The sequence below is a fragment of the Hippocampus zosterae genome, chromosome 3 (genome assembly GCF_025434085.1).
Source record: "Hippocampus zosterae strain Florida chromosome 3, ASM2543408v3, whole genome shotgun sequence".
NCBI lineage: Eukaryota > Metazoa > Chordata > Actinopteri > Syngnathiformes > Syngnathidae > Hippocampus > Hippocampus zosterae.
The window spans coordinates 26,413,337-26,435,250 of NC_067453.1; the positions used below are offsets into that span (position 1 = coordinate 26,413,337).

The following is a 21,914-nucleotide window of genomic DNA, read 5'->3' on the forward strand; positions in this document are numbered from 1 at the left end:
TGGTGAGCTTTGGCCACAGTGATGATTACAGCCTCGTCATTAGTCTGCAGCGTCTGATGTTTGACGGGAAGAAGAGGACTTCTGTTTCACTGATAAGCCTAATTAGAAAAGCGCTTTCCTGCTGCGTCCTACCACGCTGCCACGTTGTTTCTCATCCTTCGCAAACTCGCCACGAAAGTGTCCGCACGCACGCAGCGACTATCTCGTACGGATCCTTCTTGCGTCCCCGGCAAGGGCGCTTGGAGGCCAAGCTGTTGAGCCACCGCTTCGCCGGTGGGCAGATATCATTTGCCGCCAAAACAAACAGAATGTTCCAAATGTCACCATGGAAACTGACGTTCCGCACACCGCCGGGAATAAAAAAAGCCAAGTGGGCCCGAGATAGCACTGTTTGCGCGCGTCTGTTTGTTGGCTAATATTGACACGTTTGAACGATCGTAATCAAGTTTCCTGTTGTCGTAATTCCAAACCGTTGCACAAGCTATCAGGTTCTCGAATGTTGGGCCATTCCCAAGGCACCGCGCCGATTATTTCATGTCATCCGTTTGAAACGGGAATGTGAAGTGTGAGACGAGAAGAAGGACAGACTTGGGTTGTTTTGTTGGAAGAATTTTATATTATATCCCTCCATTCATTTTCAACCGCTTTTCCTTATTAGGGTCGCGTGTGAGCTTGAGACATTCCCCGCTGACTTTGGGGGGGGGAAAGGCAGGATTGGTCCTGTGCTGGTTGCCAACGAATAGCAAGACAACAACCAATCGCACTTACAGTACATTCACAGAAATTACACTCTTCAATTCACCCGAACATGCATGCATGTTGTGGTAGTGCGGTCAAAGGGAGAAAAAAACCCACATGCAAAGTTAATACAGGAAGGCCACAGTCGAGATTGCAACTGTGAGCCTCACAACTGTGTTGCCCAACAATTGAACCATGTCGATTTAAAAAAAAAAAAAAATCTGCTTGATCTAGTGGCGTTAACATTTTAACGTTAAGGTTAACGTTTACGGGCTAATTCTTACATGATGATGTTTCTTTCCAAAAGGAATCATTTCTTCTTTTTCTTCATTTCTTCTTTATTTTTTTTAATTTAATTTTAATTTAATTTTTTTAAGTTTTATGTTTTTGGGCAGGATTCAGTCCTTTGAGAACAAGAGCTACAGAAGGATGCTCCATATATCTTATAGAGAACACCGGACAAATGACTATGTCAGACAGCTAGTCACCACCCTCGCTGGAGAACAGGACCCCGTACTGTCAACGGTAAAACGTCGCAAAATGGCCTGGTATGGCCACGTTACAAGGCATACCTCGCTATCCAAAACCATCCTACAGGGGACAGTGGAAGGGAAACGGAGAAGAGGCAGACAGAGAAAGTGCTGGATGGACAACATTAAGGAATGGACTAACTGCAGCTTCCAGACCCTGCTACGAACAGCTAAGGACCGAGAGTGCTGGAGATCCCTGACTGCCCAGACCTCCACCATGGCACCCCGACGGCCTCTTAGGCCATGGGATGAATAAGAATAAGAAGAAGTTTTTGGGTGGGATGAAGACTCCCAGTAACACAATTGATAAACAAAGAGGCAAAACTGTATGTAAAATAGTGTTTATTCTTTAGTTTAAAAAAAAAAGACAAATGCATCAAAACGAAAAGTGAATGTTAGCGTGTAATGTCACATTAGCAGCCTTTCAAAGACATGCACTTTCTGTTTTTGTTTTGTTTTGTTTTCTGTTCTGGATATCTCCCTTGAGAAGACTCCCGTTTCATTTCGATAGCATCGACTCTCGTGTTCCGTCGCTCAGTTTTGCGAGATGCAACACAGAAGTGCGACTCAGGCTGAGCGTGTCATCAAACCAAAGCGTGGCTGCTGGAAGCGTTTCAACTCAGAAACTGTCACAAGTACTTAAAAGCTCGAAACTCCCCCTCCGCCCCAACACTGACCTAAGCATCGGTACGTGTAGCATTAGCAATGTATTCGGTGTTGACAGCAAATCAGCTGAGGGAGGGGAACTTTCAGAACCAGAACTCCGACACAAAGACGTAAACGTTGATGATGTTCTGACCCGAGTCACCCTGGACTGTCAAGTTGCGCATGGACAGCTTGAGTATCGTCGTCAACGGGCCAGTCAGCGACTTCACCTGCCGGACGACACCTCGAACAGACAAAAGCAAATGTCAGGGTTAAACACAGCTGTAGAACAATGTCATCCCAACCTGAATTGAGCGGAGGCACACATTTCGTTCGAAAAAACTTCACCAAACATAAATGTTCAAAAAAACGTACAGAACAGTGGTGCCTTAACATTAAGTGTTTAACTTGTTCTGGAACATCAGGCCTTCAAAGAAGCTGGGTTGTTGTTTATGGAGGGAAGAAGTCGCGCTACTTGGCTTCGGAAGACTTGTGCAACGCCCATTTCACGCATTTCAAATGTCGACGACAAGTGTCGGCTGAGGAAGCCGTCTTGATTTATTTTATTGGTCCCTGGAATGGAGTTTAGAGAGGGAGTAAGCGCGGTCGAGACTGACGTGGTTTGGACCATCCATGCTGAAAACGGGCCTTCCAGGCAAGGAGGAAAAGCAACGTGGGTGGCGTTGGGTGGTTACACTACCAAGAAGATTCTCTGCCATATCGAGACCGGGGTTGGGATGGAGCCCTGTTACGAATACTGAAGAACCTTGAGTGAAGAGAAAAAAGGTTTGCTCTTCTGTTCTTTAATATAATAAAAACAAACAACAAAAACATTATCACAGCTATTTTATTTTATAAAAACATACAGTAATTACAATTGAATATAATGTAAAGGTTTGAACAGTTCTTGGGGGAGTGAGATACTATTTGGCATGCAGGACTTATTTTCTTAACCTTGGAGTCCCATCCTGGCACACTGTCATATGGTGTTCCATAGGGTTCACCTTTGGGGCCCTTGCTGTTTTCATTGCTTATTATCACTCTTTGATTTGGTGCTTCTTGGTTCCATCTTAAGAGAGCATGGATTGTCTTTTCACTGCTATGCGGAAGACCGTCAGATCTGCGTCACATTAAGCAGAAAGTTTCTCCTTAAGGCCACTTTTGTCCTGTCAGGAGGAAATCGAGGTCTGGGTCGCACAAAACTTCTTGAACTTCAAAGGAAAACATAAGTTATGTATTTTCATCCCGGTGGCCCCTGTACATTTCACCCTGTTTACTTGTGGCCCCTAGGCATCTTATCTGAATCCAACAGTCGCGAATTTGAGTTTTAAATTGGATAGTTATTTTAAATTGACCCGCTAAAACTAGTGTTGTTAAATCCAGTGTTTTGTTAATCTTAGGCAACTGGCTAAAGTAAATCCTCTCCTTTCAAAACAGACCTTAGAAACAATAACCCATGTCTTTGGTAGATCTCGGTTGAATTACTGTAATGCACATTATATTGGAGTCAGCCAGTCCTCCCTCAAGCATATCCAGTTGGTCCAAAATGCTGCTATTTGCCTCCCAACTAGAGCTTTTTATGTAGACAGTCCCGGTCTTTGGAATGGCCTTCAGTTATAAGTGTGGCACGCCCCCTCTGTCCATCTGTATCTTCCCATCTTCTATTCTTTGGCTTTCGACTTAGCGTGAGACTCGGCATTGTTTTAGTGTTTTATCATATTTACTTTTTTTACATCATTAATGTATTGTGGCATCTTAGGTTGACCAAGAAAAAGCAAAAAGGACCATTTTCACCCATAGATGAGGATCGGTACCACAGTGGAATTATGTGACTGGCGCAACATGACAGCAGAAGCCATCACACGCTTCTCCTCCCTTCTTCTCTTCCCCTCTCTTCTCTTCCCGAGGTGGCACCATCGCTGTGGCCACCAAGGCAAATGAGTCCCATGTGTGTGAGACGGAGGGGAGCGGTCGTAGTCACGCAATACAGCTAAGGAGGCACTCCTCTGGGGATCCTTCTTGAACTGGAAGAGAGGCGGCAACGCTAGCGGAACTGCTGTCTTGACCACTCTGTCACTTTTCCTTCGTTCCTTTTGGGGGGTGGGCGGCGGGCTTACTGAGTGGTGTCTGTGGGCACTCAAAAGATTGCAGCAGATTCTCATGATATTTGCAGTGTGAGGAGTGTGGAATGGGGCCAATTCCTACCAGGGTTGCCCCCGTGTTTTGCTGTTTTGGGATTACGCTGCCATGGTGACAATGGCGCAAATGGAGGAAGACTGAGATTTTGTTGTTTCCAAAGCATCAGCACCATTCATTGAAAAAAAAAAAACTTTGAACAATTATGAAACAAGATAGACAGAAAATTGTCTGCCATTTAAGACGGTTGAGACACACCATGTCATACTCGGGATGAGTCCGTGCCGAAAGCACACAATTAAGATGCCCAAAGCCTCATTTCAGGAGTCAAGCTATCAAAGCAATGTCAAGCTCAGTTTAGTGGGCCCTTAGGGATCGGCTCGTACTACAGTCGTGACTTGTACATGGACACACTGGAAGGTCAGGCTGTTCAAACACAACCACTCCAAAGAGGAGGCGGGATTTTATTTCTTTATTTTTTTTAAAAACTGCTGTATGCGGTGTGATATTTTCAGCTCAATTGAACGTGAGTCAGAGTTACAGATCTCTCAAATGGCCCGTGTGTCACTTTTGGACAGCATTGCTCACTGGGGAGTGACGTCACCCAAACGTAGACGAGTGGGGAATCGCTCGCTTCTTTTCTTGGCAACTGCGGGCCGCGGCAGCTGAGATGATACAACACGCATCATTATGTTCGACCGCAACTCTTGTACCACTGCAAGTGACCGTTGGAAAAGTAAAGACCCTCAAGTCAAGAGCAAAAAATAGACTCAAAGTGATGATGAGGTGAAAATTTGACTTCACTGCATGGTTCAGTCCCTAATATCATCATGTCCTGAACCAGGGGGAGCCCATTACGTCGATCGCGATTGACCGGTCGCTCGCCGACTGGTCCCAAATCGAACGTAAGGTGGTGTGAATATATTTTTGTGTAAATGCACACGGTGCTTTAATCATCCTATTCATCTCACTTTCATGAAAAAAAAAAATTATAATAATAAAAATAAAATAAAGCAGGGTGGCCCGGTAGGCCAGTGGTTAGCACGTCGGCTTCACAGTGCAGAGGTACCGGGTTCGATTCCAGCTCCGGCCTCCCTGTGTGGAGTTTGCATGTTCTCCCCGGGCCAGCGTGGGTTTTCTCCGGGTGCTCCGGTTTCCTCCCACATTCCAAAAACATGCGTGGCAGGCTGATTGAACACTCTAAATTGTCCCTGGGCGTGAGTGTGAGTGCGAATGGTTGTTCGTTTCTGTGTGCCCTGCGATTGGCTGGCAACCGATTCAGGGTGTCCCCCGCCTACTGCCCGAAGACAGCTGGGATAGGCTCCAGCACCCCCCGCGACCCTAGTGAGGATCAAGCGGCTCGGAAGATGAATGAATGAATGAATGAATGAATGAATGAATGAATGAATGAATGAATGAATGAATGAATGAATGAATAAAATAAAGCAGGTCAGGTTTCACCTGTGACCTGCATCACCGGAGGTTGCTAGCTTTTTTTCTTCTTATTATGATTATCATTCAAAGTTCATTTCGTGTAAAATTCACCGATGGCACTCGCAAAGAATGGCAATCTGGAGGGCCAAGAGAAGCATTTTAAAATGGTACGCGTGAGCTATGATAGTTAACAGACTGTAAAAGTACACGCATATGCGTCTGTGCGCTGTAACGAGTTGATCGCAGGAGGTTGGTTGATCGAAAAGTAGATCTTAGGTCAAAAATGTTTGGGCACCCCATCCTAAGCTAATACATCCTCCGAAATGGACGCATTAACTGGCCTTGAGATTAGGAACAGCACCATCTGATTAGATGTAGTGCAAGGGGCGTGGCAAGGGGCGTGGCATGTCTTACGACTTTACAAAGATAACCGAGCATTTGGAAACATACAGTACATTCATGCCAACATACCGCATTAGTAATACTTTCACAGAATTAAGAGTGAAAATATTACAAAAAAAAGTCAGGATTTTGTGATCGCAAAGTCAACATTTAAAATATAGTCATTTTTATAAGGGTCATCATTTTATGAGAAAAATGATATAATATTGTGAGACAAAATCCTCTGGCTCTATTTTGGTGCCTGGCGCAATCCTAGCGCGACATGCGGTCTAAAGGTGAGTTAGGCCGTCTTTGGTATCGCTTGCAAATAGAAACAATGATCGTGTTAGTCATTCACTACAACTTGAATAGGTGCAGTTCCAGAGTACAGGAAAAAAAATGCACCTGATAAATGACCCATGCTGTGAGTGATACGTCCCGTAAACGATTGAAATCACGTACAGCAGGGGTGTCCAAACTTTTTGCCAAGGGGGCATTTATGTGGTAAAATGTCAGGGGGCCGACCTTGGCTGACATTCTTTACATTGAACAACAATATTGTTCAACAAATTTTAGTAAGCCAGTCTGTTTCACATTTCCATTTTGATTTTAATTTCAACAATCTTAAGAATTTCTTTTGGTTCATTTGAAACGGGTATATCACGTGCAACTGCTTATTCACTTGACTTTTTCTTAAACAGAAGTCTGAGTGCAAATTGGCTGATTTGAAACATAAAATGTATCACCATGAATTTTCAATAGTCACAAAACCTTTGACTCGAACAACAGGGAAATGAACAAGCAATGCACATATCCACAACTGCAAGGATCATTTGCAATATGACATATCAGTCAATATAAACACGGAGTGATGTCTTGTTAACTTGTGAGTGATGCCCTCTAGTGTCTAAATGCTATTACTCATTTAGTGAATGCTATTACTCATTTAGCCACTAGAGGGAAGCAGTACTCTATGAAACATCACTCACCAGTCTACGAGACCTCAGTCAATGCAACACGTGTTCCATTGCGCCCGACCTGCGGGACAGATGGCACTGATTTTATGACAGGGGCCGAGGGCCGGATGAAATTCGACCGCGGGCCGGATTTGGCCCGCGGGCCGGACTTTGGACATGCCTGACGTACAGTATCTGCGTTGTTATCACTTCATCCGTGCATCGAAGTCAGGGGACCACCCAAGAGAGGTCTCGTCTTGTCGTTCCAGGCTGCCCTGCTGGGAGGATCGGGCCCACTGCTAATCTCCATTTAGGCAGACAGGTTACTCCTTAAGAGCTTGGCGCTCTCTGGCGGGCCGACCGCTTCCTCGTCATGATTCATGCCAAAATGACGTCCGCCGGATTTCAAGTTAGCGCGCCTTATCTCCACGGCTTTTCTCCACTCCTCATCAGAGCGACCGCAAGTCTGCGCCGCAATTTCCAGCCGCTCTGAAGTAGTCACGTCTCACACAGGAGGCTCACATTCCACCGGCCGCCGCCGACTACCTGCACAGAGACAAACTGTCCGCTTCCCCCTTTCCTTCACCTCGCTGTCCGTTTTGCCGGCGGCCAGCGCCGCCGCCGCATGACCGACCCCGTACCGTCTCTGCGGAGCTTACGAAACCGCACTTGTACCGTTCCCACTTGCATTGCAAACATGATGGGAATTTTGCTGTGGCTTGATAAATGTGCAGTGCCAGTTTTGCCCCAAAGGAGGACAAACGTTGCATTGTCTCTTCCGAGACTTGAAATGTCCTGCGTTTAAAAATAAATAAATAAATAAAAGACGGCGGTTGAGTAATGATGCATACAAGCCCTTCCATTACAAATAATTACTCACGAAGAGGAGTCTTTCCAGGCATGACTAACCCCCGTGCTTGACTTTGCTTAGATTCGTGCATGATGAAGAGGATGGAAATGGACTTGTCCCATGCAAATGAACCTCCACACAACTTTGATTGATGGATAAAGTTGAGCTGAAAGAAAACTTGGCCGGAACTTGAGAGCGCCACTGATTCCCAAAATGTATGTAAGACATTCTGCGTAAGACACTAAACCATCATACATGACAGCTGGTTGCTGCGGGACTTCACTTAAGGAGCCAATTCTCAGCGGGAAAGAGGTTCAATGACCCAATCCTGAAATGAAAAATGAACGTCAGGGGCATCGTTTTACAAAGATCCCAAATAGCGGCACTAAATTGCATGTTCAAATTAACAGATTGCACATGTTTTTGGTGGGCGTGATTTACGAAGATTGCAATGTCTTACAAAGTTTCCAAATCACATTGACTAAATTGCCTGTTGTGCATGTTGTTGGCAACAGGTGTAAATATATAGCGGAGAGCAATTTATTTTTTAACCCTGATGGAACATTTTGGTGCATTGACACAGCTAGTGAGGATAAAAGCGGTACGGAAAATTAATGAATGAATAACTTATTGCCAACGACAAATTTATTTTTCTGCTTTGGTTCCATTTTACATCCATCTATGTTGCTGCTATGCCTATCTTAGTTATCTCTCAGCTAATTTGTCTTTCGGGTCTAGCGTCCAAGTTTGAAAAGGCCCTTTTTTTTGTTGCTAGCACGGTGTTAGCAGGTCAACAGTAAAGAGTTAGCCGGCCAAATATTCATGTCGCTCGGAGAGCGCTAGCCGGCCAAATAGTCCCGTTGCCCAGGCATTGCCAGTTAACGGCAAACCGGCCGGATATTCCCATGACTGTTTCTGACTAGTCTGCTCGAATGTAGCACATCTGTAGGTTTCACGTACGTACACTCCCCCCTGTAGATAAATCAGACATCTAGGGAGATGGGGTTTGCCATCTAAACATTCCTCTCTGCTGAAAATGTTATGAGGCTTTCCTCTCTCTCTCTCTCTCTCTCTCTCTCTCTCTCTCTCTCTCTCTCGCTCTCTCTCTCTATATATATATTGCAGTTAGCGCTTCAAGATGTGCTTAGACGGGTACAGTATGTCTAAATACTGTTCTGCAGGCGGGGATCCTTGGCTTCTATTTTTACTCGGCAATTTGGAGCAACTGGTCCCAATGAGAGGAGGATTAGTGGGAGCTCAGGTGTGTCTGTGTGGTTTACTGCCCTCTCTGTGAGCTACTAAGGCCCCTTACAGAGTTATTGTAGGGGGCCTCCCGGGAAGGTCAAGGGTGGCTAACCACTTACTGTCAATCATGCCATCATCAACTTTGTGCAAACATGCTGCTAATCCACTGTTCGTATGAATAATACCTTCCTCCAATGTTTGTCTTTCCTAGTTTGACGGGCCAGGGATCTTGGCAGCCGGAATGATCTTACAGACCGGAATAGATGGGCTTAGAAACAAGGCAATAGCGGAGAGTAAAAGCGAACACGAACAGGTCAGGCCTCTGCCAAGGCCGAGGGGTGTGCAGAAGGGAAAAGAAAAAAATTTAAACGTTGCTTGGTTTTTTTGCATGCATCAACTTTTATATCCTTACTGATTTTTTAATTCAAAAGACCCCATACAAGAAAAGGAAACGGCTCTTTTAGTGTGTGGTACACTCAAGATGACCAACACAGCATCACACGCATGTAACAAGATCTCCAGCTGTAATAGCTTGTACTACCAAGATTGACCTAACAGAGGCAGCATAGCCAGAAGATACAAGAACAAAAGAGTAGTAGTAGTAGAGGAAGAGGTAGAAGAAGCTAAACTAACTGCCAAGCATATGTGGTTGGTAACTACATTGTGCTTACAAATTTTTTTGAGGAGACTTTTACAAACCTACAAGGCAGCCAGCTCCTCTATTTGTGTCCGGCAACATCACAAGCTTCTTGTCACTTAATGAATTAGCTGTCGTTCCATTTCACATCCAACTTGGTGTTGACCGCACAAATGCGATTTCGCAATCACAAATACTATGGCAGTGTTCAACTTCGACTTCAATTTTTCCAAGCAAATCGGGGAGTACGCATCATTCTTAACGCACCCCACATCGAAAGATGATTTCTCAGGATGTCCATGATAATCAGGTTTTGCTAACTTGATCCTATTATCCAGCTTAAATTAAAAAGAAACAAACAACATTTTTTTAAAAAGAAAAAAGAATAATAATTTAAAAAACAAACGACTGTAAAATATCCACCTGCCTCACATACCTGTAATCCTGCTAACCCAATGCTGCCCAGTACCGTATTTTGCAATTCACTTTAAGTAACCCGGGCGGCCCGGTAGACCAGTGGTTAGCACGTCAGCTTCACAGTGCAGAGGTACCGGGTTCGATTCCACCTCCGGCCTCCCTGTGTGGAGTTTGCATGTTCTCCCCGGGCCTGCGTGGGTTTTCTCCGGGTGCTCCGGTTTCTTCCCACATTCCAAAAACATGCGTGGCAGGCTGATTGAACACTCTAAATTGTCCCTAGGTGTGAATGTGAGCGTGGATGGTTGTTCGTCTCTGTGTGCCCTGCGATTGGCTGACAACTGATCCAGGGTGTCCCCCGCCTACTGCCCGAAGACGGCTGGGATAGGCTCCAGCACCCCCCGCGACCCTAGTGAGGATTAAGCGGTTCAGAAAATGGATGGATAGACTTTAAGTAACCCAGCATAGAGTACATTGCAGATTTTTGGAGTTGGCTCAACATTTTGTTCACCTGAATGGTGTTTTTGTGTGGTCGACTCCGAGACCGCGGTAGTCACGGTAGTATGTAAGTGTTTCTAAAAGCTGAAGGGCCTTTTGTATTTGTACAGATGTCAGCATCATCTTCCCAAAGCGACAGCCGCGGGTCGAACCGGTGATGGATGACAGCGAGCTGGGAAAGAGTGCCGCTGTCGCGCTGACATCCAACGCGTGCGTGCAGCTGACTTGTTTTAAGCAAGTGAGCAGAACAGAAAAGACCGGCAGCCAATGGAAGCCTTTGAAAGGCTGCGTTTTATGTGAGCAATGAATCCCGGGAATTCCTAGTCGCCTCCTTTGTCCCTTTTCGAAAAACAAAGAAGGATCCAAAAATAACGGTCAACGTAAGCTTGAGCTCATACACTTGTTCATTAGTGGAGCCTCGATGTCTGCAAGGCTCCACATCCCGGAGAGACACGGGAGATACTGGAAACCGAGCTTCCTTAGGCGACACGTCGATGAGTCTCATCCAGTGCTTATGAAACCCGCGCCATCTGCACGCCTAAGTGCCAGCTCGCCAAATCAAAGCAACATCCATTGGATTTTTCGTGATGGGCAACTGGTGTCAACATGCGAGAGCTGCATCCAATAAGCGTCCGACAGGGGCCCCGCACAAACGGGCCTTTCATGTGGTCTTCGCTTTAAGTGCTCTAATGTTCAGCGAGACACTGAGGCCTCGCCTGGGTGGAACGGAACAATACATCCAACCACATGAAGCTAAGTGACCAGGATTACTTCTTTTGCGCTTTTTTTTTTTCTTCATAGAATTTAAGTCTTCCACGTTGGTTGCAGCAAATGTAAAAACACCAGCGGGGATGATCACATCCCTAAGAGACAACGCCTTCAAGAGACTTGCAGCTCTTGTTAAAACAAACAGTGGAACTTATAAACTGAAGTTATAACATTTATAACGTTGTTAGAATTCCAATAATCTTGAGGAAAAAAAACAACTCGGAAGTAGCAAATCTTGACCCGATTCTGAACTCGGCGAGGAGAGTGACAGACTCGGTTACGTGAAATCAGAGCTAACTATGTACTATGCCGACTATGTAGCACTCAATGGTAAAGACAGTGTTGTACACCAATTCAGTTTTCCTGATTTGACTCGGGGGGGGGGGGCTGGGGGGGGGTACTTATGTAAATTAATGAGTGTGTATCCGGGGCAACTGTGAGTTAGTCATTTCTACCACTGGAGTATGCAGTTAGCTAGCTTGCTAGCTATGCCTACACCCTAACGTTTATCTCGGATGCCACGATTAACAGAACACATCAGAGGCACTATTTCAGTTCCCGAGTCTTTAGCAGTTTGTGTTATTCATACTTGAAAACGCAAAGTATTGGGTTAATATTGCAGAACGTATGTGTTAAATGTCTATCCATGTGAGCCATAACGTGGATCACGTATGCTGTTGTGTGTTCTAATCAGTTATTTTCCCTGAAGGCCCTTTATTGCGTGAAGACCAACACAACATCAAGCTAGGTGGTGACAGCCAGTTGGACGACCCTCAAGCTTGTTCGCCCGGCAGCTAGCAAGTACAAGCTAGCAGATATAGTCCAACCACCGGGGGCTTGACAGGGAGATATATTTGCGGCTGAAACATTTAGGGATGTGTGGGACAAAAAAAAGATGAGTGGAATTTGATTGACAGGTGTCTGAGAGTAGGGAACGGATGGATTGTTCATGATTTTGAAGCCTTGTTTTCGATACTAGGTCAGAGATTCCCAAGCAGTGTGCCGAGGCACATTGGTGTGCTGGGAAAATTATCAAATTCCACTTCATTTGTTAGGATTTTTTTAAGGATGTTTTTAATTAAATAACAAGCAGACAGAACAAATGAATCTTTTATTACAATGATATCAAATTTTTGTTGTTGATGACATTTTTGTTGGTGGTGTGCCGTGAGACTGATCAAAGTTAAAATATGTGCCCTGGCTCAATAAAGGTTGGGAGTCACTGTACTACGTGTTAAATCTGAAATCTGTCGGCAGCAACGTACAGTCACTCACAGGTTTTATTTAGGTTGGGATGGAAGCAGAGTTTTTTTTTTTTAATTGGCGAGAAGAAACCACTGTTAGCACGTTTAAATAAACACGATCAATCTATTTCAAGTTCAAAATGGCTCGTCTGCATTGCCAAAATTTGATGTACGGTGGCCCCAAAGGGTCCTAAAAGCTCAAAGCTTATGGAAGATGCCTGCAGAGGTAGCCGTGGAACACAACGTACTTCAACGCTGGTTAATGCAGGGCTCTGTCTTGAGCCCCTTAGCGCACATCTGTTTCTTCACAAGTGTACAAGACACATACATAGTTGTGTGCAGCCACAATAGAGCCCAAACCAGTCACATTCTCTCAAGACAGATGTGCATGCTGACAGGCCATCCCTCCATCCATCCATCAAGGGGAGGAAGGCCTTCCACTACCCGGGGCCTTGCAACTGAGCTCACAAAAGCAAAACAAACAATGTTCCTAGCAATGTGTCATCCCTGGCCTCGCAGCAGCATCGCACTTAAGAGGCCACGACTCGCTGGAACAGATGCGGAAAAAGAAAGGATGAGCGTTGCTTCCGCCAACGCGACATCCATAAAGCGCCTCGAAAATGAATGTCAAATGTGCGATGCAATCCATAATTCCAGTACAAATTCACATGGTGGAAGGAATGGTTTTGGGAGAAGCGTGATGAAGTACATAAAATCTTGCGGTGCTGTGAATGCTGATGCCAAATATTTGCTGAGACACATAAACGGGCCTTTGTCTAACTCGCGCCACCGGCCACTATGAAGACCGAAGTCTCTGATGGCAACACGACCGCGATGACAGTCATGCGATGCCGCCACACTGCAGTGACCGTAACGACTGAGAGTCAAATTTGCTTTTGTCCCTTCTTAATAGGCACATGAGACTTGGAAAATACGGGGGGGGGGACATTCCAAAAGTGATCCAAACTTCAGGCAATCGACTACGGCACTCCTAGCGAAGGCGCTTGTGCAAAGCCAGGGAAAGTCCAGCCAAAGCGTTCTGCTGGAACTCAGCATTTTAAAAAAATTCGGCGCAGGCTTGAGAAAGTTCTACCCATACCAAATTGAATGTACTTGGTTTTTGCGTTGGAGCGGTGCGACAGCCGTAAAGCTTCGGAAAGGGCCGCTGACCTGCAGGAAATTTCTCTCCAGGCACCAATTCGCAAACCCGCTCGAGAACGATAGGCTGAGAAAAGCTGGAACGCCTAAGCCACAGGTGTCAAACGCAAGGCCCGGGAGCCAGATCTGGCCCGCCACATTATTTTATGTGGCCCACAAAAGCAAATCAAAGATGTCAGTTTTCACGATGCTTGCTAAAATCCATCCATCCATCATCTACCGCTTATCCGGGGCCGGGTCGCGGGGGCAACAGCTTTAGCAGGGAAGCCCAGACTTCCCTCTCCCTAGCTACTTCTTCCAGCTCTCCCCGGGGGATTCCGAGGCGTTCCCAAGCCAGCTGGGTGACGTAGTCTCTCCAGCGTGCCCTGGGTCTTCCTCGGGGTCTCCTCCCGGTGGGACATGCCCGGAACACCTCACCAGGGAGGCGCTCAGGAGGCATCCGAATCAGATGCCCAAGCCACCTCATCTGGCTCCTCTCGATGTGGAGGAGAAGCGGCTCGACTCTGAGCCCCTCCCGGATGACCGAGCTCCTCACCTTATCTCTAAGGGAGAGCCCGGACACCCTGCGGAGAAAACTCATTTCGGCCGCTTGTATCCGGGATCTCGTTCTTTCGGTCACGACCCATAGCTCGTGGCCATAGATGAGGGTTGGGACGTATATCGACCGGTAAATTGAGAGCTTCGCCCTTTGGCTCAGCTCCTTCTTTACCACGACAGACCGATACAACGTCCGCATCACAGCAGACGCTGCACCGATCCGCCTGTCGATCTCTCGCTCCCTCCTGCCCTCACTCGTGAACAAGACCCCAAGATACTTAAACTCCTCCACTTGGGGTAATATCTCCTCCCCGACCCGGAGGGGGCAATCCACCCTTTTCCGACTGAGGACCATGGTTTCAGATTTGGAGGTGCTGATTTTCATCCCAACCGCTTCACACTCGGCTGCGAAACGCTCCAGTGAGAGTTGTAGAGCCCCGTTTGAAGGAGCCAACAGCACCACATCATCTGCAAAAAGCAGGGATGTAATACTGAGGCCCCCAAAACAGACTCCCTCAACGCTTCGGCTGCGCCTAGAAATTCTGTCCATAAAGGTTATGAACAGAATCGGCGACAAAGGGCAGCCTTGGCGGAGTCCTACCCCCACTGGAAACGGTTCCGACTTACTGCCGGCAATGCGAACCAAACTCTGACATCGGTGGTATAGTGACCGAACAGCCCGTATCAGGGGGTTCGGTACTCCATACCCACGAAGCACCCCCCACAGAACTCCCCGAGGGACACGGTCAAACGCCTTCTCCAAGTCCACAAAACACATGTAGACTGGTTGGGCGAATTCCCACATACCCTCAAGGACCCTGCTAAGGGTGTAGAGCTGGTCCACTGTTCCACGGCCGGGATGAAAACCACATTGCTCCTCCTCAATCTGAGGCTCGACTTCCTGACGGACCCTCCTCTCCAGCACCCCTGAATAGACCTTACCAGGGAGGCTGAGGAGTGTGATCCCTCTGTAGTTGGAACACACCCTCCGGTCCCCCTTTTTAAAAAGAGGGACTACCACCCCGGTCTGCCAATCCAGAGGCACTCTCCCTGTTGACCACGCGATGTTGTAGAGGCGTGTCAACCAGGACAGCCCCACAACATCCAGAGCCTTGAGGAACTCCGGGCGGATCTCATCCACCCCTGGGGCCTTGCCACCGAGGAGCTTTTTAACCACATCGGTGACTTCAACCACAGAGATAGGAGAGCCCACCTCAGAGTCCCCAGGCTCTGCTTCCTCAAAGGAAGGCGTGTTGGTGGAGTTGAGGAGGTCTTCGAAGTACTCTGCCCACCGGTTCACAACGTCCCGAGTCGAAGTCAGCAGCGCCCCATCCCCACTGTACACAGTGTTAGTGGTGCACTGCTTCCCCCTCCTGAGACGTCGGATGGTGGACCAGAATTTCCTCGAAGCCGTCCGGAAGTCGGCTTCCATGGCCTCACCGAACTCTTCCCACGCTCGGGTTTTTGCCTCGGCGACCACCGAAGCCGCGGTCCGCTTGGCCAGTCGATACCCGTCAGCTGCCTCTGGGGTCCCACATGCCATAAAGGCTCGATAGGACTCCTTCTTCAGCTTGACGGCATCCCTTACTGCTGGTGTCCACCAGCGAGTACGAGGATTGCCGCCACGACAGGCACCAACCACCTTACGGCCACAACTCAGATTGGCCGCCTCAACAATAGAGGCACGGAACATGGTCCACTCGGACTCAATGTCCCCCGTCTCCCCCGGAACATGGGAAAAGCTCTGTCGGAGGTGGGAGTTGAAACTCCTTCTGACAGGGGATTCCGCCAGACGCTCCCAACAAACCCTCACTATACGTTTGGGTCTGCCAGGACGGACCGGCATCTTCCCCCACCATCGGAGCCTACTCACCACCAGGTGGTGATCAGTTGACAGCTCCGCCCCTCTCTTCACCCGAGTGTCCAGAACATGCGGCCGCAAATCCGATGATACAACTACAAAGTCGATCATCGACCTGCGGCCTAGGGTGTCCTGGTGCCAAGTGCACATATGGACACCCTTATGTTTGAACAAGGTGTTCGTTATGGACAATCCGTGGCGAGCACAGAAGTCCAATAACAAAACACCACTCGGGTTTTGATCGGGGGGGCCGTTCCTCCCAATCACGCCCCTCCAGGTATCACTGTCATTGCCCACGTGAGCATTGAAGTCCCCCAGCAGAACAATGGAGTCCCCAGCAGGAGTACTCTCCAGCACACCCTCCAAGGACTCCAAAAAGGGTGGGTATGCTGAGCTGCTGTTTGGTGCATATGCACAAACAACAGTCAGGACCCGTCCACCCACCCGAAGGCGGAGGGAGGCAACCCTCTCGTCTACCGGTGTGAACCCCAATGTACAGGCACTGAGCCGGGGGGCAATGAGTATGCCCACACCTGCTCTGCGCCTCTCACCGTGAGCAACTCCAGAGTGGAAGAGAGTCCAACCCCTCTCGAGAGAACTGGTACCAGAACCCAGGCTGTGTGTGGAGGCAAGTCCGACTATATCCAGTCGGAAATTCTCTGCCTCACACACCAGCTCGGGCTCCTTCCCTGCCAGAGAGGTGACATTCCATGTCCCAAGAGCTAGCTTCTGCAGCCGAGGATCGGACCGCCAGGGTCCCCGCCTTTGGCTGCCGCCCAGCTCGCATTGCACCCGACCCCTTTGGCCCCTCTCATGGGTGGTGAGCCCATGGGAAGGGGGACCCACGTTGTCTCTTCGGGCTGTGCCCGGCCGGGCCCCATGGGTGTAAGCCCGGCCACCAGGCGCCTGCCAACGAGCCCCACCTCCAGGCCTGGCTCCAGAGGGGGGCCCCGGTGACCCGCGTCCGGGCAAGGGAAACCTAGATCCATTTATTTTTGTCGTCATTGGGGTCTTTTGAGCTGTGCTTTGTCTGGCCCCTCACCTAGAACCTGTTTGCCATGGGTGACCCTGCCAGGGGCATAAAGCCCCAGACAACTTAGCTTCTAGGATCATTGGGACACACAAACCCCTCCACCACGGTAAGGTGACGACTCACGGAGGGGGCTTGCTAAAATCTCTAGCAAAATTTCAAATTCTCATTTGGAATAAATAAGTAAGCATTCACTTGTTACCAAACCCCTCATGACAGTAACTTGACTCATTCGCTCCCAAAGACGTATTTAGACACACATTTAATCCCAGCTCCTCATTTTATATTGACTGTACTTGAAAAGGGTCTGAAAGAGTCTGAAAATGCAATTTTTAGAGTTTTAAACAATAGGTGAATAAACCGTTATTCTTGACTTCTTTATATGGTTTCGGTCACAACGGCCCTCCAAGGGAAACTGTAACTAAAATCTGGCCCGTGCCAAAAATGAGTTTGACACCCCTGACCAAGCTGTCAAATGCCGATGGTCGTATTTCAGTCTGAATGATACCTGAAATGAAATGAAAAAAGAAGTCGGCAGTGCCTTTAAGGGCATTCTGTAAAAAAAAAAAAAAAAAAAATTCAAATTCTCAATGTACAATTGACGATGATTCCAAAACTGCTCAATACCATCATTTTTTTTTTCACCAAATAGCAACTGGGGATGGGTTCCACTGGAAAAATCCCATTGCTGTAGTTGAACAGTAAAACTGGAATATGGAGAATGACCGCTTTGTTTATTTCCATCGGAAATTTCAAAATGAGAACCATTGGGAAGTCACAGCCCTACCTGATTGTGTTCCACTTTGTTGACGCGCTCATCAATGCACCCCACCCGCACAAGCCAACGCATACAAAATGTTTCGCTCACCCACATAAAGTCCGTTCTCCACGCGCTTGATGACGTCAAAGGCGTTGTCCACGTTGCCCTCGAGGATGGTGAACTTGACGTCGTAGCTGCCCAAGCGGTACGAGCCGTAAGCCGGCACGGTGGTTCTTAGGAAAACAATCTCTGTGGCCAGAAAAAAACAAAAAACAAAAGAATTTGGAATGATGACCGAAAGGTCACAAGAAGGTTCGAAAGGCCGCCAGCACGTCCCCTCTTGTACTTTATGAGCAATGACAAGTCTCCCTCTCATGTTAACAGACTCATAAAGTGCGAGCCGATGGCTGGCTCACATGGGATGCCAGTGGAGCGCAGTTGGTTACTTATTTCAAGCCAAGATGGCATTTTAACACAATTGTGCGTGCGTCAGCATTGTGGGGCAGCGACTTTGGAGCAAAGCGCTTCAATCATCGGCGGTCGAGGACACAATAATTCAATAAATCAATAATATTAGTCATGACAGCAGTTGACACAAGCTTTGAGTTGGGTTAGAGTTAAAAATTGCTGTGATGCTGCGCCATGTCATAAGCTAACGAAAACATGTTTTTCTTTGTCTCTTATTGGGGTGAGCCGTTGAGTTGCAAGGGAAACATCGTGCACCAACTTGGAGAGAGCAATTTGTTTTTGCTTATTGTGATTGAGTCGTAATCGGGTTAAGAGTGGTTTGGGGATTTTTTTCATGCTGGTGAGTTTTGATTTTGTTTTTAAATTCAGTTATTTGTAGTTATTTTCTTAGAGCGTGTGTGTTAGTTTTTAATCTTTTTTTTTCTTTTTGGGGGGAAACTGCTTTGTTCGCATTCACTTTTTATTCATTTTAAAATTAGTTTCAGTTTTTTAGATGATATGGAGTCTTTGTTGAGTGCAGGATTAAAAAGAGAGCATTAAGAATGTGACTGTGTCATAAACTACAATTCTCAAATGACCTTTCTTGTTCTTCTGCACGTGCATACAGCAAGACTAAAATACTTTTTAAATGAGCCCCAAACAAATGATCAACAAATGATCATAATTACTTTAAGTTAGTTTTATGACTGCAAGATGTAAATGAAATATTTTTTCAATTAAAGTTTTTTTTTCCCATTAGTTTTTGTTAATAATAGAGTTCATGCAATGGGATAGTCTTTTATTTAGTTTTTTCCCCCATTTCAGTCACGACTGATGCAGTAAAAAAACAAACAAACCTGACTTGTATTTTTGAGCTTTAGTCGAGTGTCTTCACATTTTTAGTTCACCCATTTTTATTTCTTTTTAAACAGTGAAAAATCAGCTCATTTCAATCTACTCATGAAAACTAATTGCAGAGCCCGACATGCCGCGTGGCAGTTAAATGATGTTCAGCCGTATCGCTCGGTGTGTTGCAAGCCTTCAATCCGAGGATTAAAAGTCGTAGCAGTTTGTACCTTCGGGCCTCGTAAACTCTCTGAAGGTGGGCAGAGAGATGAAGGTGTGGGACACGGAGTGCGTGCCATCCAGGATGCAGGCAACGTCATTGGGCTGGCAGGACTTGATGCATCGTATGGGGTCGGAACGTTCGAGCCGTGACGATCTGGAGGACAAAACAAACATAAACCAAAACACACACACATACATCTAAAGTCAAACCATTTGGAATTCAACCACAATTTGGCTCTAAAGTAACACAAAAAGCCAAGCAAGGTACATGAGACCTCAGCTCAGTGAGCATCTGAAGCGCTGGTCTCACATTCAAGGTCCGCTGAGCAGATCCACCTCATCTTGTGTGGTCGGTTTATTTTGGGGGGGGGGGGGGGCGTGGTGGGTGGACATATTTTTACACCTCTGGCAGTCAGCTATAATAGAATGTTAGTTATTTAACCGCGTCAGTTTATCTTAGTTTTATGATAACATCGCGTCCCAAAATGCGTTCTGTTTGACATTAGTTCCCTTGTACAGACTTCCTCCCAATGAGTAAATTCTAATGAGGTTACTTGAAACTGCATCAAATATGAAAAAAAATCCCACATTCAAATCTGCCTGATTACAAAAGAAAACAAAAAAGGCTCATGCAGGATAAAACCCTTCAACTCGTAGACACACATGCGGCTGTCGATGTACTCGAGCGGGAGATGAATGATGACAGTCACGAAGAATGGTCCACAAGAATATTTGGAATCTTGGGGGCATCCCCGGATTCACATCCCTATAATCTCTCGGGGGAAGATTTATGGGCCAAGGGAGTGTTTCGAAAGCCTCCCAAATTGTGACAGACAACTCCCCGGCCTCTCTCCAAACGCAGCTCTCATCCGATTATTTAAAGGTTTGTTTATTGCACAGCCTAATCAGTGACAGGTCGATTGGGATGGAACACCCCAAAGCTAATGCCACCTGAAGTAGTGCTGGTGATATCTTTGTTGTTGCGGAATGCATATTGAAACGGCGCCAAAATGTTTTGATTTATCTTTTTTCATAGTCATTTGAAAAACGTTTATCATGTTCATCGCGTAGTACAACATTTGGAGGCAATGTGGCAGTGTGTTCCCGATGTCACTGATGTTACATAGAACAATCCTGTTCCGCCAATCTAGTATGCGTTCAAAACGTGCCAATGCATACCATTTCCACTCAGTGAATGACATGAACATTTTTACCGCATTTGAGGCGAGTTGTATGTATACACGGTTGTCATATGAGGAAAAGTACTCAGTCTACCTCTGGAGCGGAAAAGGGCGAGCCGCTGATGCTCACGCTAATGTTTGTCAAAGCATAAAGTGTGGTCTCAACTACATCTAATTTTATATTTCGCCTTAGCGTGTTTAGTTTGTATGTAGTTTGCCATCTTGTTCTCAAGATTATATCATGACATTCATCCCGGTGTGCTCTTAACATGGTGAACTAGCAGCTAGCTAGCGCGTTAGCCCTCCATTCACTCGGACAAATTAAGGTGTTTGCTGTGAATTTCATTAACTCGATGGGGACTAGCGCCACTGAAATATCCTGTTTTTGTATAGTAGGTAGAATAATATAAAATATTGATATTGTCATGATTTGTGATTACGGTGGCAGCATGGTGGTCAAGAACTTAGCATTTCTGGCTCACACGTGCGGTTTGGCGAGTTTGCACTTTCTCCCCGTGCTTGCGTGGCTTCTATCTATGTACCATAGCTTCTGTACATATTCGAAAATCATGCCGGTTAGGTTCGTAGAGCATTGTACTTTTTTTTTTTTTTGCTTTTGTCAAACTCAAAAGTTTGAGAAGCTTTAAGGTGTTGGACCTCGTGTGTAACACTGCATGTTGGCTTATGAAAACAACCAATAGGCTTGGTCCGTGAAAGTGTAATTCTCCTTAGGGAACCAATGGCTTGTTAGTTTAGGCCAATTCAGGTTGATCTGGACTGGGTCGGGCTGCTTTTTCATGGCGAATTTGACGTAAAAGCCCCCGGACAAGACAGCCAGCCACCAGCGGGCAGGGGCTTGTAATTAGCAATTAGCGGCCGCTTCCAAGTTTCGCTCTAGCCCGGGCCAAACCCACAAAATGTTCTCCTGTTTTTTACACCAGCACGGCCTGAGCTACAGCGAGACCCGAGCGGGCCTCTCTGGAGGATGGGGTGAAAGCTCTTTTGAGGTGGCAAGATGACTTGATGAGAAGAAAGTGAAGGATGAACCGCCCTTTTACGTACGCACGGTCAAAGCTGGGCTAGCGGGCTAAATACAGCGTCTGTTTCACGACTTGACATCTGTTTGTCCGCATGCGGATGCTCACATGCTTTTGTATGAGTGAGCCTGTGTTACCGCTTTTTTACGTGGAAACTCCCCCAATACTTGCAGACCAGAAAGAAAAACAAGACTTTCTTGGATGGAACCGCTCTGGTCAAGCCTCTGGCCTTTTTTTATTATTTTTGGTAATTATTATTTATAGCTGGTAAGTTGATAACGTCCCAACACAAACACGGCGGGGCATCATTCATTTGGAGTGCGACTATGTTGCTGGACCGCAAATTGTCCAGATCCCAG

General features: G+C 46.7%; 1 protein-coding gene across 1 annotated transcript in view; it reads right to left on the reverse strand.

Annotated features, from left to right (window-relative positions):
- Positions 1-1,593: 1,593 nt before the first annotated feature.
- fbln1 (fibulin 1) overlaps positions 1,594-21,914 on the reverse strand; it is a 37,283-nt gene continuing 16,962 nt past the window's right edge. The window contains exons 15-17 of the mRNA XM_052060774.1: positions 19,346-19,491; positions 17,931-18,071; positions 1,594-2,157 (exon numbers count right to left, since the gene is read on the reverse strand). Of these exons, the coding sequence (XP_051916734.1) occupies positions 2,018-2,157; positions 17,931-18,071; positions 19,346-19,491 (427 nt within the window). The 3' untranslated portion in view covers positions 1,594-2,017. The remainder of the gene's footprint in view (positions 2,158-17,930; positions 18,072-19,345; positions 19,492-21,914) is intronic.